This window comes from Salmo trutta, chromosome 39, assembly GCF_901001165.1.
Source record: "Salmo trutta chromosome 39, fSalTru1.1, whole genome shotgun sequence".
Lineage (NCBI taxonomy): Eukaryota > Metazoa > Chordata > Actinopteri > Salmoniformes > Salmonidae > Salmo > Salmo trutta.
In genome coordinates, this window is record NC_042995.1 from 21,675,126 (window position 1) to 21,690,401 (window position 15,276).

At 49.0% G+C, this 15,276-nt stretch overlaps 1 protein-coding gene across 5 annotated transcripts in view; it reads right to left on the reverse strand.

The window, feature by feature from the left end:
• Window positions 1-3,090: 3,090 nt before the first annotated feature.
• Window positions 3,091-15,276, reverse strand: part of LOC115179787 (ras-associated and pleckstrin homology domains-containing protein 1-like) — a 74,600-nt gene continuing 62,414 nt past the window's right edge. For all 5 annotated transcript variants that reach the window (XM_029741549.1, XM_029741550.1, XM_029741551.1 and 2 more), the window contains 8 exons: window positions 15,151-15,272; window positions 14,709-14,774; window positions 14,374-14,517; window positions 12,878-12,988; window positions 11,349-11,447; window positions 10,962-11,088; window positions 10,138-10,274; window positions 3,091-6,660 (listed from right to left, as the gene is read on the reverse strand). In XM_029741549.1, coding sequence (XP_029597409.1) covers window positions 3,205-6,660; window positions 10,138-10,274; window positions 10,962-11,088; window positions 11,349-11,447; window positions 12,878-12,988; window positions 14,374-14,517; window positions 14,709-14,774; window positions 15,151-15,272 — 4,262 coding nt within the window. In that variant the 3' untranslated portion in view covers window positions 3,091-3,204. The remainder of the gene's footprint in view (window positions 6,661-10,137; window positions 10,275-10,961; window positions 11,089-11,348; window positions 11,448-12,877; window positions 12,989-14,373; window positions 14,518-14,708; window positions 14,775-15,150; window positions 15,273-15,276) is intronic.

Below are 15,276 nucleotides of genomic sequence, written 5' to 3' on the forward strand. Positions count from 1 at the left end.
AGTGATTAATCACGTTTCACCATCTGGTAGTCCAAAAGATTAATCTGGGTTTGGCAGATGCCAGGAGAACCCTACCTGCCCCAATACAGTGCCAACTGTAAAGTTTGGTGGAGGAGTAATAACAGTCTGGGGCTTTTCATGGTTCGGACTAGGCCCCTTAGTTCCAGTGAAGGGAAATCTTCAGCATACAATGTCATTCTAGACAATTCTGTGCTTCCAACTTTGTGGCAACAGTTTTGGGAAGGCGCTTTCCTGTTTCAGCATGACAATGCACCCTTGCACAAAGCGAGGCCCATACAGAAATATTTTTTTGAGATCGGTGCAGAAGAACTTGACTGGCCTGCACAGAGCCCTGACCTCAACCCCATCAAACACCTTTGGGATGAATTGGAACGCTGACTGCAAGCCAGGCCTGATCACCCAACAGTGCCCAACCTCACTAAATGCTCGTGGCTGAATGGAAGCCAGTCCCCAACATCTAGTGGAAAGCCTTCCCAGAAGAGTGGAGGCTGTTATAGCAGCAAAGGGGGGGACCAACTCCATATTATTGCCCATGATTTTGGAATGAGATGTTTGACGAGAAGGCGTCCACATACTTTTGGTCACGTAGCGTATGTCAGATCAGTGATTACTTCAAGGAAGGATGCATTAGAAGCTCTAGCCTCAATCTTTAAGTTTCATTCTTTCACAACAGTAGAGATAAAGGTTAAAAGGAGCAATCTGGGATTGGTACATCCAATTTTACATTGAAATTAATGATACCAAATTGATTCTTGAACTTAATTACATTTACCACAATCAAAACAAAATACATAAACTTGTTTTACTCCATTGCATTCACGATAAACGATGTCGGCTCAATTTTAAAATTACCTTTAGATGGTGCAAGCGGATTGAATCCCATTCCTGGTTAAATTGTTTGTGGTTAGACTGCGCCAACCCCATTCCTTAGCTATTTAGCAAAAAAGTGTGTTTGAGTCCCAGATTTCCCCTTTAAGTTAACCAATAAATGAACCATAGAGTTGGTGATAAACAAGACAGTGGTAGATGGTCGAGGTATGATTACAAACATTTATATTGTGATCTTCGGCAAGTAGAGACATTTAGTCTGCCATCTCCCCCCGTTTTATTCATTTAGTTTCATATGGCCCCCAAAATCAGATACACAACACTTCAATAATTTAATGCCTACTTCAGTTTGACATACTGCAAACCAACAACCTGAAAATGATGATATTCAATCATGAAAATGCACAGGCTCTGGGGTGAAGTTTCCCCTAGGTACAGATCTAGGATCAGCTTCCCTGCCCCCAACCGGCAAAAATGCACAACTGACCCAAGATCAGCGTCTAGAGCCAACTTCACCAATACAGAGCAGAAGCAATGTAGATAAGCAAGATTAATATGACAGTATGTTTTATGCGTCTAGTAGTGGTCCCTGAACATTCATGGTCCACTTGAGTTCAGTACGGTCATTCAGCTTTATTTGGTTATGGTCGCTATACTGTATCTATTGCTGAAAATGGTGGAAACCGAAGCTAATGCTTCTATCAATCCAATCCAGGATGGTCACACTTCGGGTGAAGAGTGGAGAATTGGGACAAACCCTACATTGAACTTTTAAGATGTCAGCACCTTGATATCCAGGCTTATTAGGACAATAAGTACTAGCACCCTTGAAATGAAGGCATTGCTGCAAGAACCCACCCACCCCCTCTCTCTCTCTGCGCTGCACTTTGGCAGGAGAAGCAGGAAACTGCACCACACTGGGATGTTTAGGCCATAAAAACAGGATATAGAAAGCAACATTCAATTTTAATGCTAGCCAGACGGGAATTTGTGAATTAATTTATCCAGTTAGGTCTAGTCTAATGCTACTGACAACATAATTCAATGATCAGTACCTTAAAGCAACAACGTGTCGCTTCAATTTTAGCCACCATGCTGAGAATAACAGAGTGTATGGTAAACGGCACCTGGAGCATAGCTGCCCCCACTCTGTACATTCTATTTCTATGATTTTTAGGCCATGTCATGTGACAATCTAAGGGCGGCAGGGGCCGATGGGAGGGGAGCAGAAGCTGTTACTGTACAGATAAACAGAAGCAGATGTTCATTAGGCACCAAACATTTTAAAGCATGTCCCAATGAAAATCGAAAATGTGTGTTTCTTATTGGACAAATCCAGTGAGTCCCTCCCTGTTTCACAGTCCGTTTCTTCTGCTTGGTGCCTAATGAACCCGACTCAGATGCCGGTCAGGTCAAAGGTCAAACAAACACAGCACACAACCCACAGGGCATTGGAAAGACATACACACGACATGCCATTCCAGTCTTCAGTTAAGCAAAAATATTGTATGCATTAAATAAAAAATTAACAACAACAAAAAATATTCCCAGTCACAAATGTTTCCAGTTGCACAGTCATGGTTTCGTGCCTTTGGGAGGAGGGAATCTCCTTTTTTTCCATTTGGAGATTCTTTCGAGAGAGTGCAATCGTCTGTGAAAAAAGGCATCCTTCCGATTTGCGTGTCACCGAGCGAGACACTTGTAAAACATTCAGGGAATACTTAGGAAATGTCAAAACTCTGAGAATTCTTATCTCATTGATTAAAGTTTTTCGATCTTATCCGCATCTCTCCAACATACTTGCAGCTTTTTAAAACGTAACTATAAAGAAAATCCTTTCATGTATTAAATAACTTCATATAAAACAGAGGCAAAATAACAATCCCTATTACAGAGGCCTTCCTTTATGGGCAGTCCCCCATTTATCTCTCGCTCTCACACACATGGATGCATGGGTACACACACACACACACACACACACACACACACACACACACACACACACACACACACACACACACACACACACACACACACACACACACACACACACAGAGAGCTTCATGTTTTACAGCATGTCCATGCAGTACCAATGCAGAATGAATCCCAACGTCGTTATTATGGTTTTCTGACTACGTGGCACAAACATACGGCGAAGTAGAAGCTGATACATGGTTTGGCGTTTCCTTATTTACATGGTTAAGTATTCACCATCATAATCATGGAACAAAAGGAGTTCAGTTTGTCAAATGTCCACTGACGGTCCTGTGTGATAGACATGATAGATAGAAGCTCCTCTCCAAGAGAGGTAAAGTAGGCATCATCCAACAGTCTCCTTTTCTACCACTCCCCTGGTCAGTGTGTCAGTTTGGTGTTGCCCCCCCTCTTGGGCGGGGCCGGTGGGGGCCCCCGCCGTAGCGTTGCATAGCCTGAGACGTTCCCCCCCGACAGCACCTCGGGCGGTGGAGGGGGCAGTGCCAACTCCATGTCGTCCATGGTGCCCGAGGCGGGCTCCAGCTTGGGGCCGGACAGGCGGGACGAGGAGAGCGAGCCCTGCCGGCTCACCGACTTGCGCTTCAGAGTCCGGTTCAGGTCGTCCATGAAGTTGCCCGGCTGGGGGGCGCCGTTGTTGCTGTTCCCCTTGGGGGGCGAGGTAGGCAGGGGCAGCTTGGGAGGCGGGGACAGGGCTGGGGGAGACAGCTGGTTCCGCTGCAGCGTGGGCGGAGGGGCCTTCTTCAGGGAGCCCTTGCCCCAGGAGGAGTTGATGGTGGCGGGGGGAGGGGGACCGGGAGGGGCAGGCGGTACTTTTGGCTGGGGGTTGACCACTGCTACCTTAGGTGCCCCGACGTGGCCGTCACTGGGCAGTGGAGGAGGGGGGAAGAGATCAAAAGCCGGCGGGGGAGTGGGGAAGTAGGCCACGGCGCACTCCGCTGGAGGGGAGGGGAAGTCGGCGGTAGACTGGCGCTGCTGGCCCACTTGACCCACTTTGGCCTGCAGGGCCAGGGGCAGGTTGGACAGGTTCAACTTGCCTGGCTTGGGGAGCGCCGGGGGGCCGGCCGGGGAGGAGGAGGGGTCCTTAGAGGGAGAACTACCCAAGGACACGGCAGGGAAGGATGGGAAGGTGGAGGGGGAAGAGGAAGAGGAGGACTGGGGGGCGAACTTGCTGAGAAGGTTCCTGCGGGACTCCTGGTATTCAGCCGAGGAGTTAGACTTGATGCTGGAGGCCTTCTGGGGGGTGGCGGGCGGGGGCTTCCTGCCCCCCCAGCCAGAAGAGCCCGATGGAGATCTCTTCAGGGGCGAGCATAGGTTGCCGGGGGGGAGAGGGGGAGGCGGAGGGGTGGGGCCAGTGATGGGAGGGGGAGGTGGAGCAAGAGGGGCAAGGCCGGTGACTGGAGCAGGTGGAGGCGGAGGAGGAGGAGGGGGAGGAGGAGAGAAAGGCAGGCTGCTCTCAGAAGCGGGTGGAGGGAACTCAGAGGCCTGTTGCTGGGCCTGTCCACAGCCTGGCTGCCATCTTGGTTTGGCCTTCACCGCAGGAGGGGAAAGGGGGGCTTTGGGGCTCTCAAGTTGATTGGTTGACAGTGTGGACCCTGGGAACTGGCTTGCCATCTGTTTGACCAGGGAGGTAGTGGTGGGCGGAGCCGTGAATGACATGGGTGGCGGCTTGGAGAGGCTGTGCTGCTTGGGTAATGTGGGAGGGGGCTGGTTGGGGGTGTGCACCATCTGGAGGCTGTGCTGCTTCTTCATTGACACCAGAGGAGGAGGGGGCGGGGGTGGGGGAGGAGTATGGGCAGCAGGTGGGGTGGGGGGGAGAGGGGAAACAGGGTAGAGAGGCTTCCGGGCACCGTGGTGGAGCAGAAAGCCCGGGGAGAAGGTTTTGGGTAGGGCAGGGGGAGGAGCAGCTGCGGGCGAGTACTGCTGCTGAGGAGTTGGGGGAGGAGGTGGTGGGGGAGGAGGTGGTGGGGGAGGCACCGAGAGCTTCTGGGGAGGCGGTGGGGTAGGAGGGGGAGGTGGCGGGGGAGGAGGTGGTGGCGGGGGAGGAGGCGGTGCCGGGGACGACTCTACCAGTCTGGCAGCGGGGGGAGAGAGGCCCTGGGGGGGACCGCTGGGGAACTTCTGGGCCAGTGCCTGCTGGAGGGCGTTGGCACCGTAGGGCAATGGGCACAGACCTGGCATGGGGTCTGGGGGCGGTGGAGGGGGAGGGGGGATGTCGTTGCTCTCCGGCGGTGGTGGGATGAACTGGGGCAGGGTGGCCGGGCTGGGGGGCCCGAGCCGGAGTGCGGCCATGGCCGACCCCAGAGCAGGCATGGAGGGAGGGGGAGGGGGCGGCGGGGGAGGCGGGACGTTGATGTTGTTGACCAGCGGTTTGACAGCCGTCTGATGGGGAGGAGGCGGGGCTTGAGCTGACGCCCTGGGTGGGCTCTGGTGGTTGTTTTGCGCCCTGTGGTGATTGGCGGCGTTCTGGTTCTGCAGCCGGGTGATGGTGCTGTACTTGGCGAAAACTGTGGGGCCCGAGTGGTGAGGGGTGCTGCTGGCAGGCAGGGGCGGTGGGGGAGGGGGTGGCGGGGGTGGAGGGGGCACAGCTTGGTTGTAGCTGCTGTAGGGCTGTGGGGACAGCTGTTGGGGTGGTGGAGGAGAGAGCTGGGGGGGTGGTGAAGAGAGCTGGGAGGGTGGTGGAGGAGAGGGCTGGGGCGGCAGGGAGGGCAAGACCTGGGTGTAACTGCTGCGGATCTGGGGGGGTAGCTGTTGGGGTGGTGGAGAAAGCTGGGGGGGCAGGGAGAGTGGTGTAGGGGTGGGCTGGGGGGGTGGTGAAAGGGAGGGCAAGACCCGGGTGTAACTACTGCGGATCTGGGGAGGCAGCTGTTGGGGCGGCGGTGGAGGGGAGGGCTGTTGGGGCGGCGGTGGAGGGAAGGGCTGTTGGGGCGGCGGTGGAGGGAAGGGCTGTTGGGGCGGCGGTGGAGGGGAGGGCTGTTGGGGCGGCGGTGGAGGGAAGGGCTGTTGGGGCGGCGGTGGAGGGAAGGGCTGTTGGGGCGGCGGTGGAGGGAAGGGCTGTTGGGGCGGCGGTGGAGGGAAGGGCTGTTGGGGCGGCGGTGGAGGGAAGGGCTGTTGGGGCGGCGGTGGAGGGAAGGGCTGTTGGGGCGGCGGTGGAGGGAAGGGCTGTTGGGGCGGCGGTGGAGGGAAGGGCTGTTGGGGCGGTGGAGGGAAGGGCAGTTGGGGCGGTGGAGGGAAGGGCAGTTGGGGCGGTGGAGGGAAGGGCAGGGAAGGCAAGACATGGGTGTAACTGCTGCGGATCTGGGGGGGCAGCTGTTGGGGTGGTGGAGGGGAGGGCTGGGGGTGCAAGGAAGGCAAGACCTGGGTGTAACTGCTGCAGATCTGGGGGGGCAGCTGTTGGTGTGGTGGAGGGGATGGCTGTTGGGGCGGTGGAGGGGAGGGCTGTTGGGGCAGTGAAGGCAAGACCTGGGTGTAACTGCTGCGGATCTGGGGGGGCAGCTGTTGGGGCGGTGGAGGGGAGGGCTGTTGGGGCGGTGGAGGGGAGGGCTGTTGGGGCGGTGGAGGGGAGGGCTGGGGGTGCAAGGAAGGCAAGACCTGGGTGTAACTGCTGCGGATCTGGGGGGGCAGTTGCTGTTGAAGTGGGGGGGAGGTACCCCCCTGTGGCTTGGGGGGTAGAGCGTGGGTGTAGCTGCTGCGAGTCTGGGGAGGCGGCTGCTGTTGTGGCTGTGGTGGCGCAGCCAACGCAGGGGGCTCCAGTTGTGGGGTCTGGCGGTGCGTGTGGGCAGCGTGGGGGAGGGTGGCGCCTCGGGTGGACTCCCTCATCTGTGCGGGGACAGAGAAGTACACACAATGAGTACAGGATCACCATAGACAATCTGTTGATAAGCGACGGCTTGAGTATAAGAATATTCTGAAGATAAATACACAACGCAGAGGATGAGAGGATAAGAGTACTAGAATTAACGATCAATAGGGGAATTGTCAATGTAAATAGGAGTTGGGTTTCAGTTCAACAGCTGTTTAGAATCTGTGGAATGTCACTCCTGAACTCAGAGCTACGTGTGCTTCGTGCTATACATTGAGTCTGGAGCAGGATACTTGTTATTTGGCCATTGGCCCAGTTGTACTGCAAGGACTTCTGATTGGTCAACCCCAGGCTAGGGTGGGGGGTTACAAATGGCACCCTCTTCCTTTGTTCTGTGGAGAAAAGCTGAGGACAGGGGAGACTGAACATCTACCTCCCAGCATAACATTATGATTTGTCCTCTTTGAATACTTATTTTTCTCCCCCTGATTTGCTTTGGAGTTTGTGTTATTGAAGAATAACATAAATTGCTAACAATAAGGGTACGGTTAGAATAAGGATTCGGGTAAGGGTTAGCATAAGGTTTAAGGTTAAGGCTAGGGTTAAGTTTAGGATAAAAGTTAGTAGATAGTGAAATCAGCCCCAGTGTTATGAGTGGGCATTAGGTGGCCTGGACCGCCCTACCGTAACTCCTTGCCCGTCCAAATAAAGTATTTAAATATTGATAATTTATTTGACCGAGATGAGCGGAGACAGAAAGATTCAATCTCAGATAAATCATCAGAGCGAGCGAAACAGCACCCCACTGTCTGAGTATGTGTAGCCCATGTATGTGATGCTGTCTGGACAAAAATAGTATGGCATGTCATACTCTTTTTGGCCAGACAGCATCACATGGGCAAAATATATCAAATCGTATTGGTCGCATACACATATTTAGCCAGATGTTATTGTGGGTGTAGCAAAATGCTTGTGTTCTTAGCTCCAACAGTGCAGTAATATCTAACAATACACACAAATCTAAAAGTAAAAGAATGGAATTAAGAAATATTAGGACGAGCAATGTCGGAGTCTGGAGTATAAATATATATGTGATGGGATGTAGACATTATGGACAGTATGTGGATAGAATATTTAGTATATTTGTAGAGTACATAGGATAGAATATTGTATATATACAGCAATAGTTGAATAGGATGGCATTGACTAGAATACAGTATGTAAACATTATTAATGTGACCAGTTTTCCATTAAAAGTGACTAGTGATTCCATGTCTATGTGCATAGGGCAGCAGCCTCGAAGGTGCAGGGTTGAATAACCAGGTGGTAGCCGGCTAGAGATGGCTGTATAACAGTCTGATGGCCTTGAGATAGAAGCTGTTTTTGTCTCTCGGTCCCAGCTTTGATGCACCTGTACTGACCTCACCTTCTGGATGATAGCGGGCCGAACAGGCCATGGCTCGGGTGGGTTGATATACTTGATGATCCTTTTGGCTTTCCTTTTGGCTTTCCTGTGACATCAGGTGCTGTAGGTGCCAGGCGGTGATACAGCCCGACAGGATGCTCTCAATGGTGCATTTGTGAGGGTCTTAGGGGCCAAACCGAATTTCTTCAGCCTCCTGAGGTTGAAGTGGTGCTGTTGCGTCGTCTACACCACAATGTCTGTGTGGGTGGACCATTTCAGATTGTCAGTGACGTGTACGCCGAGGAACTTGAAGCTCTTCACCTTCTTTACTGCGGCCCCGTCGATGTGGATGGGGGCGTGCTCCCTCTACTGTCTCCTGAAGTCCACGACCAGCTCCTTCGTTTTGTTGACGTTGTAAGACAGGGGCCAAGCCGGGGCTGAAAGCTTCGCTCTGATGCTTTCTCTGGTGAGATAGTTGTTTCAGCCACTTGCACATTGAAGGAAAGTTGGCGGGTGCACAGTGCACTGTTTGGATGCTGGAATTATTTTTGCCGAACTTGAAAAAGGTAACCTACTTTTTGAAATGATTCGTTTGACAAAATCGGTTGAAAACATCACGACTGGTTGTGTTCATGCCACATTTAAAAAGGTCATTTTTTTAAAAATTACTCTGACGTTTTAAGTCATGCCGCCCTAGACTTTACTTAAATACGTCTATAAAACACACTGCCATTGTTAGAATCTTAATATCAGAAACAGAACTGGTGTTATAACCACTGTTAGGAGGGCATGTCATTTTCTTTATGGTTTTTCCACGTTGCCCCCCACTACTCCCGACAGTAGGGCCTGCTTCCCTCCTTCTCCCGATAATTGAAAGGTGCCGTGCCCAGTTGATAATTACCACGATAATTGCCTCGAAACTGAACATACACCAAAACTAATTTCACACTACCCGTTTGGATAGAAAAAGCCGGAGACAATGCAACTGTCTGATTATCAGCACAAAATGTCAGACAGAGCAGGCCCTACAAGCAAAAAAACAACATCAGCAACGCACTCACTAGCTTTCGTTGTTTATGGGACATGCTCCAACTTATCCCACTGCCTGAAGACACACCATGTAAGCACGAGCTGACAGTAATTGACCATTTTTGACTGCGGTCACATATTCATTGGAATGCCATTTATGCTTTTGTGGTGATTTTCACTATTTATCAAGCACACTTGGAGCTTATAATAAATGTTAAGGCAACGAGTGTTTCATCATTTGACTGTGCATCTTACTGACTGTGCATCTTACTGACTGTGCATCTTACTGACTGTGCATCTTACTGACTGTGCATCTTACTGACTGTGCATCTTACTGACTGTGCATCTTGGGTGGTTGGGATATCATATTTTTTTGCCGATGTAAAAAGCTGTTAGTTCCAACATATGCTTCCTGTTTCATAGTTGTAACAAAAGGCACTCCACAAATAAAATGCATTTTTACATAAACAGTAACATAAACGAATGAAAAGTAACACTAATGAAAAAGCGTTTGTGTGATTTGAAATATATTTCTTCGTATTCTAATGTTACCTTCGTAAAGACAACAAAATGATTATTTTTGCGATAGCATATATGAAATGTATTAATTAAACTGTTAGAATGTTGCAGTCCGAATGACTGCTCATTAGCTTGAATGGCGGTTCTAGTTTTTCCACGGAAGGAGGTCCTGCAACAAAAAAAACTTCTCTCCATATCGGAAAACAAAAGGTGTCCAACTGATTTGTTCTGGCGCCGGCCCTGGTTTAATTGTTACTGATAGTCTGTAGAGCGTCTACAGATAGACTATCAAAATAAAGTGTTAACCTAAAGTAGAACCTTGGTAGCACCAGCAATGAGTGAAAGAAAAATTCTAGCAAAGACAGAAAGGAAAAAAACTTGCGATTGAGACAAAAATCAATCATTACAGTAAAAATCTGAAGGAGACAAAGAGAAGAGGAGAAAGGAGAGATAATGGAGAGACATATAGAGAGATGAGAGGAAATACAAAGGAGGGATATATTGGTGTGAAGAGGAGAGGTCAAAGGGGAGAAGGACTAACCCTGGTGTTCTCCTCCATCTGCGTTCCTCTCTTCCAGGCCTCAGAGAAGATGGAGCTGACCACGCTCTGGGAGCGCCCGTGGCTGGAGGCCGTGTCCACTCCACTGTCTGACTGGCCCGAGTGGTTCGACTGGGACTCTGGGGGGCACACACACACAGCCATGGAAGAGAGCCGCTAGATGCTGATCTTTTGTCAGTGTTGCATTTCCCCACTAATGGTTAAGGTTAGGATTGGGCAAGAGGAAGCTGATCCTAGATTTGTACCGTGGGGGAAACTTCACCCGGAGCATATAAACACTAGATTCTGACCTACGCATTGGCTAACGAGTCTCTGAAGCCACCAAACTGCCATATTAGCACTCCCTCTTTTGCAGATTTGGTTAATGGGAGTGAATGTGTAAAAAAGGTGAATCCACATGTCTGTAGATAGATTAGAGCTTTATCGTGTACCCTCAAAGCCACAACTGATTCAAGATCAGAACTAGAATACATTTACCTACTGCTAGACAGGGGTTGTGGTCAACTCCATCTGAACTCCAATTCATAAATTGAATCGAAAAGTCGTCATTGAAAATAAATGGGCAATCAATTAATAAATAGCATATCAATCTCTACTGAATCAACATCATCTCAAATTGAGGTCAATTCGATTTGGATACCAAGCTGATCCCGGATCTGTGCTTGTCTACCAGGTCCCCCAAGCTGATCCCGGATCTGTGCTTGTCTATCACAGTCCCCCAGCCATTTCCATTAAGCCTCAGTGGACCACCGTGGACATGAGCAGCTGATCCCAGACCAGTTGTAAGCCCTGGAAGGCTGACTCACCGGGCAGACTGGCTGAGCCGGAGCTGGAGCCAGAGCGGATGCTGGAGGTGGAGAGGGAGGACCAGTCGTACGCCGCCTCTGTGCGCTTCATGGCCTCCTGGTAGTTCACATACAGCTGTTTTCCGTACTACACCACCGCCACCGTGGGGGAAAGAGAGAGGTCACGGTTGTTTATTTAAAGAGAAGCGCAGTTGCTAATTGTTCACATTGAATGTTGTATTTTGGTTGCATGGTTCATATATCCTTTAATATTGTAAAACAATCTTAAGGGAAACAAACTTTAAAAAAAAAAATGTTTAAGTAAGATTTTAGTTTAGGGGTCCCCTTTTGGCTTGAGAGAAAAAGTTCTAGTTCATGTTTAAGAGTGACGTGGAGGTTAAGGGTTACCTTGGCGATGCGAATGCCGTTGAACCATTGGTGGAGGGTCCTGACGTCGTCACAGCACAGATACTTGATGTACTGGGACTTCTTCTGGATCTGGGGGTGCTGAACACACAGAGGCATGCACATACGTGTTACCATGACAACACAACAAATGTAGTTTCACTTTGTTCCTAGGAGGAGGAACGGACAATATGGAATGGCCAATCAGGCTACTCACAACTGCTGTCCAGAAGATTGTTCCCATGGGCTAAATTACCATGATCAGTGGTTTCAAGTTTGCATCCGTACCTTTTTTACGGGCTGATCATAGCGGAAAAGGAAATAATTCTGCATTTCCCGCTGTGTAAACACATTGCAAATAGGCTCTGGATAACTCCTCCGGATAAAGTTGGGTAGCTGATATTCAGAGTTTAAAACAGCCAAATTGATTACTCACAGGAATCAGGACTAATAAAGCCAATGCAATGGGCGTTTTATTTTTATTTTTCACAAACGTTGGGCCTTCCACATGAACGGGCATTCCTAAAATTCCATTGCGGGCCACATGGTAGGCTGCACACCAGTAAGCGTGGACCGACGCCAATGTCTTTTTAGACCCGTCTTATTTACAAACGGTAGGCCCACCACAGTTGGACATTCCTAAAATTCAATTTCAGGCGACACTGTGGGCGATACCTCAATAAGCACGGACCAACACTGATGCCTTTTGGATTTGTTTTTTTTGGCCCGGTCCAGACGTCTTTTTTTGTGCAGTCTGGACCGGCCTGGATTTCCACATACGTAGGTTTTTGGTTCGGTCCGGAGCGAATCAAACCAATCATAGATGTCCATGTTCAGATTTTGTCCGGTCTAGACCAGCCTTGATTTGTCCCAAACATAGACAGCTATAAATTCCATCTTTTCAACTTTCATTCAGAATTGATTTCAACGTCCGGAAAATACACATTTTCAACGTCCGGAAAATACACATTTTCAACGTCCATTCAGCACCTAAATTGAACCTAACTTCAACGTCTGGAAAACATGTATTTTAGCCGTCTTCTCAAAGTCTTTTTCCTTACTAGTACTATTTGAGTTTTACTGAGGGCGGCAAATTTTCTGTCTCGCCTTGGGCGGCAGAGCGGCCAGGACCGGCCCTGATCGTTCCGTTCCAGTAAAGACATTGATTCCAAAACCACCCTTGATAATTGCCTTTGTGCCTGTTGGTTTGACTACAGCTAAAGATAGGTGGGTCAACATTAATAATATAGGAGAGTGGTGCCTTAACACTTATTTTTGGTGTTTTTCAGGGTCTGTGCTTTTAGAAAAAAGTGGCCTCAAAGGATATCATTACCCAGACCCTCCCGGGACCACAACCACTCACACAACAGATCCATCTTAATGGGGTTGTCCAGGCTCACCGCAACATCTCTACTCTAAAAATGTTCCACCCCTTGTCTAAAAATGAGTTAGCCCATGTCCCTAATCAATTCTCCACAAGGAGCAGAAGTGGAGTGTACCATTAGGTGAAAGGGGGAGGGGGTTTAGCTTACCTTAAGGGCCAGACAGTAGTCTGTGGGGGCCTTGTACTTGCTGCGGTAGTCCTGGCCGTAGTACACATTAACGTGGTCCAGCTGTAGAAAGCATACCAGGTCCCTGGAGGCCTATATGGAGGGAGACACAGGATTCTTATATTAACATATGATTGATTATATCATATATTGCACGGGTAATGAAATACTATTTGAGAAGGTCCAGTCACACAATTTCCTAGGTGACAAAAGGTCCGGATGGATATTGTTGTTTATCTGCATAGTAACAAACCCCAACCTCACACCACTCTTTTGCAGTTTTAAAGGTAATTTCCTGTAATTCTACACATTTTGCCATCGGACAGAGATAACATTTCATAGTTTTAAAGCTAATTTCTTGCAATTTGACACATTTTGCCATGTCCTGTGTGTTGATATGATACCGGAGTGCCTGAACAAAATCAATGGCGGACCCCTCGGGGTCGAGACCCCTGGGCATGTAATCTGGCCATGAAAACTACAAGATCTAGATAGCTGGTTAGCCTAACTTACCTACCTAGCGAACATGGGACAGTTGAATAACTGGACATTTCTTGACAGGTTAAACAGCTCTGTAGGTCTGCGAATGACAGGAGGAAAACTGCACTACCACATTTATAAATACCCCTTGTGCCTTCTACTGCAACTCAACAGCAGTAAGATAAAAGCTCGACCGATTTTTGCGAAATTTTAAATAAATTGTCTGAGGCTTTAGACTAGAGAAGTGTATATTGGAGAGAGAGGAGAGTGAGTGGAGATATATTGACATATAATTGATTATGTGATACTGGTTACAGACATGCCTAGAGGTCAAACTGGTTTGATAAGGTATTCATTCAAGTAGAGGTTGAAATATGCACTGTTTGGCCAACAACGTGACAAATCTTAGCAGATTACTGGTTCACTCATTGCAGAATTAACACCACAGGGTGGCATTGTATATACTTTTAAAAAAAAGGAGACAACCAATGGGATAATCATAGAGGACAAGAATACGGAAACGGTGTGGGGCAGAAATTAAGGTTCTAACCTAACCTCAAAATGGGATTAAAAAAAATACAAAAAAACAAGTCCAAGGTTTACTTCCGTTTCATGCCTTCTGAACACGACCCTGGGCTAAAAGCTAAAACATACACACACACACACACACACACACACACACACACACACACACACACACACACACACACACACACACACACACACACACACACACACACACACACACACACACACACACCATGGGGCTGTGGTTGAGAAATATTGGTCTCCGGGGGTAACCAATGACCCATGATGCAATAGGAGAAGAGGCACATGCTCGGTCGATCCCTGTGGAGTCCTGTGTCATCATATCCAGAAACAGGAAATACCAGAGAGAAGGGGTGGATCTGTTTCTCATTAACATGTGAACCCAATACACACAATCAGACACACACACAATCCAATCAGTCGATTGGCGTATTCAGTGGGTGGCTAACCTTAGCTTTGCCTTTCGGCACGTAGTAGATTCCTGATGCGCGCAGCAGGAAGTATCGCTTCTTCCACGACTTCTTCCCATCATCCTTCAGCCAGAGGATTCCCTCTATTTCTGGTACTGACACTGAGCTGCCACAGAAACACTCCTGCACAAACACATCATCGTGATTAGTGTAATCTAAAGAGCGCGAGAGAGAGATGTGTGTGGTAGTGTGGGACAGAACGTCTGTATGCGTCTGTCTGTCTGTCTGTCTGTCTGTCTGTCTGTCTGTCTGTCTGTCTGTCTGTCTGTCTGTCTGTCTGTCTGTCTGTCTGTCTGTCTGTCTGTCTGTCTCACCTCCAGTAGGGCCTCTTTACTTCTATCGGCCATTTCAGAGGTCTCCTTCCTCCCCAACAAGTAGTTCTGGAAATAAGCGGGGAAAATAGAGAGAAGGAGAAAGAGAAACAGAGGAGGAGAGGAAAGCAAAGGAGAAATAGACAAGTTGAGAACAGCAGATTACACACTCCTCCAGGTGAGCTGGCTCACCTAGCCTTCTCACCTAGCCTTCTCACCTAGCCTTCTCACCTAGCCTTCTCACCTAGCCTTCTCACCTAGCCTTCTCATGTCCAATGCATTATTCAGTCACGTATTGCCAGAGCCATGACCTACTTCTTAAACACACGCACTCTCAAGGGCTCTTAGCATGCATAAGAAATGTGTATGTGTACTCTACACTAAAGCTGTGTGAGTAGTGTATACACAACACACTGGAAGGGTTTTCCTAGTTCCAAGGTCTTACCTGGGGGTTCTTGAAGAGGGCATATTTCTCAATGCGCTCAATGAACATCACTTTGTTATGGCTGTCTCTGGTCCAATTCACTAGGTTCTCCACCAAGTTCTCATGGTCCTCGAAGATCCGCTCTGA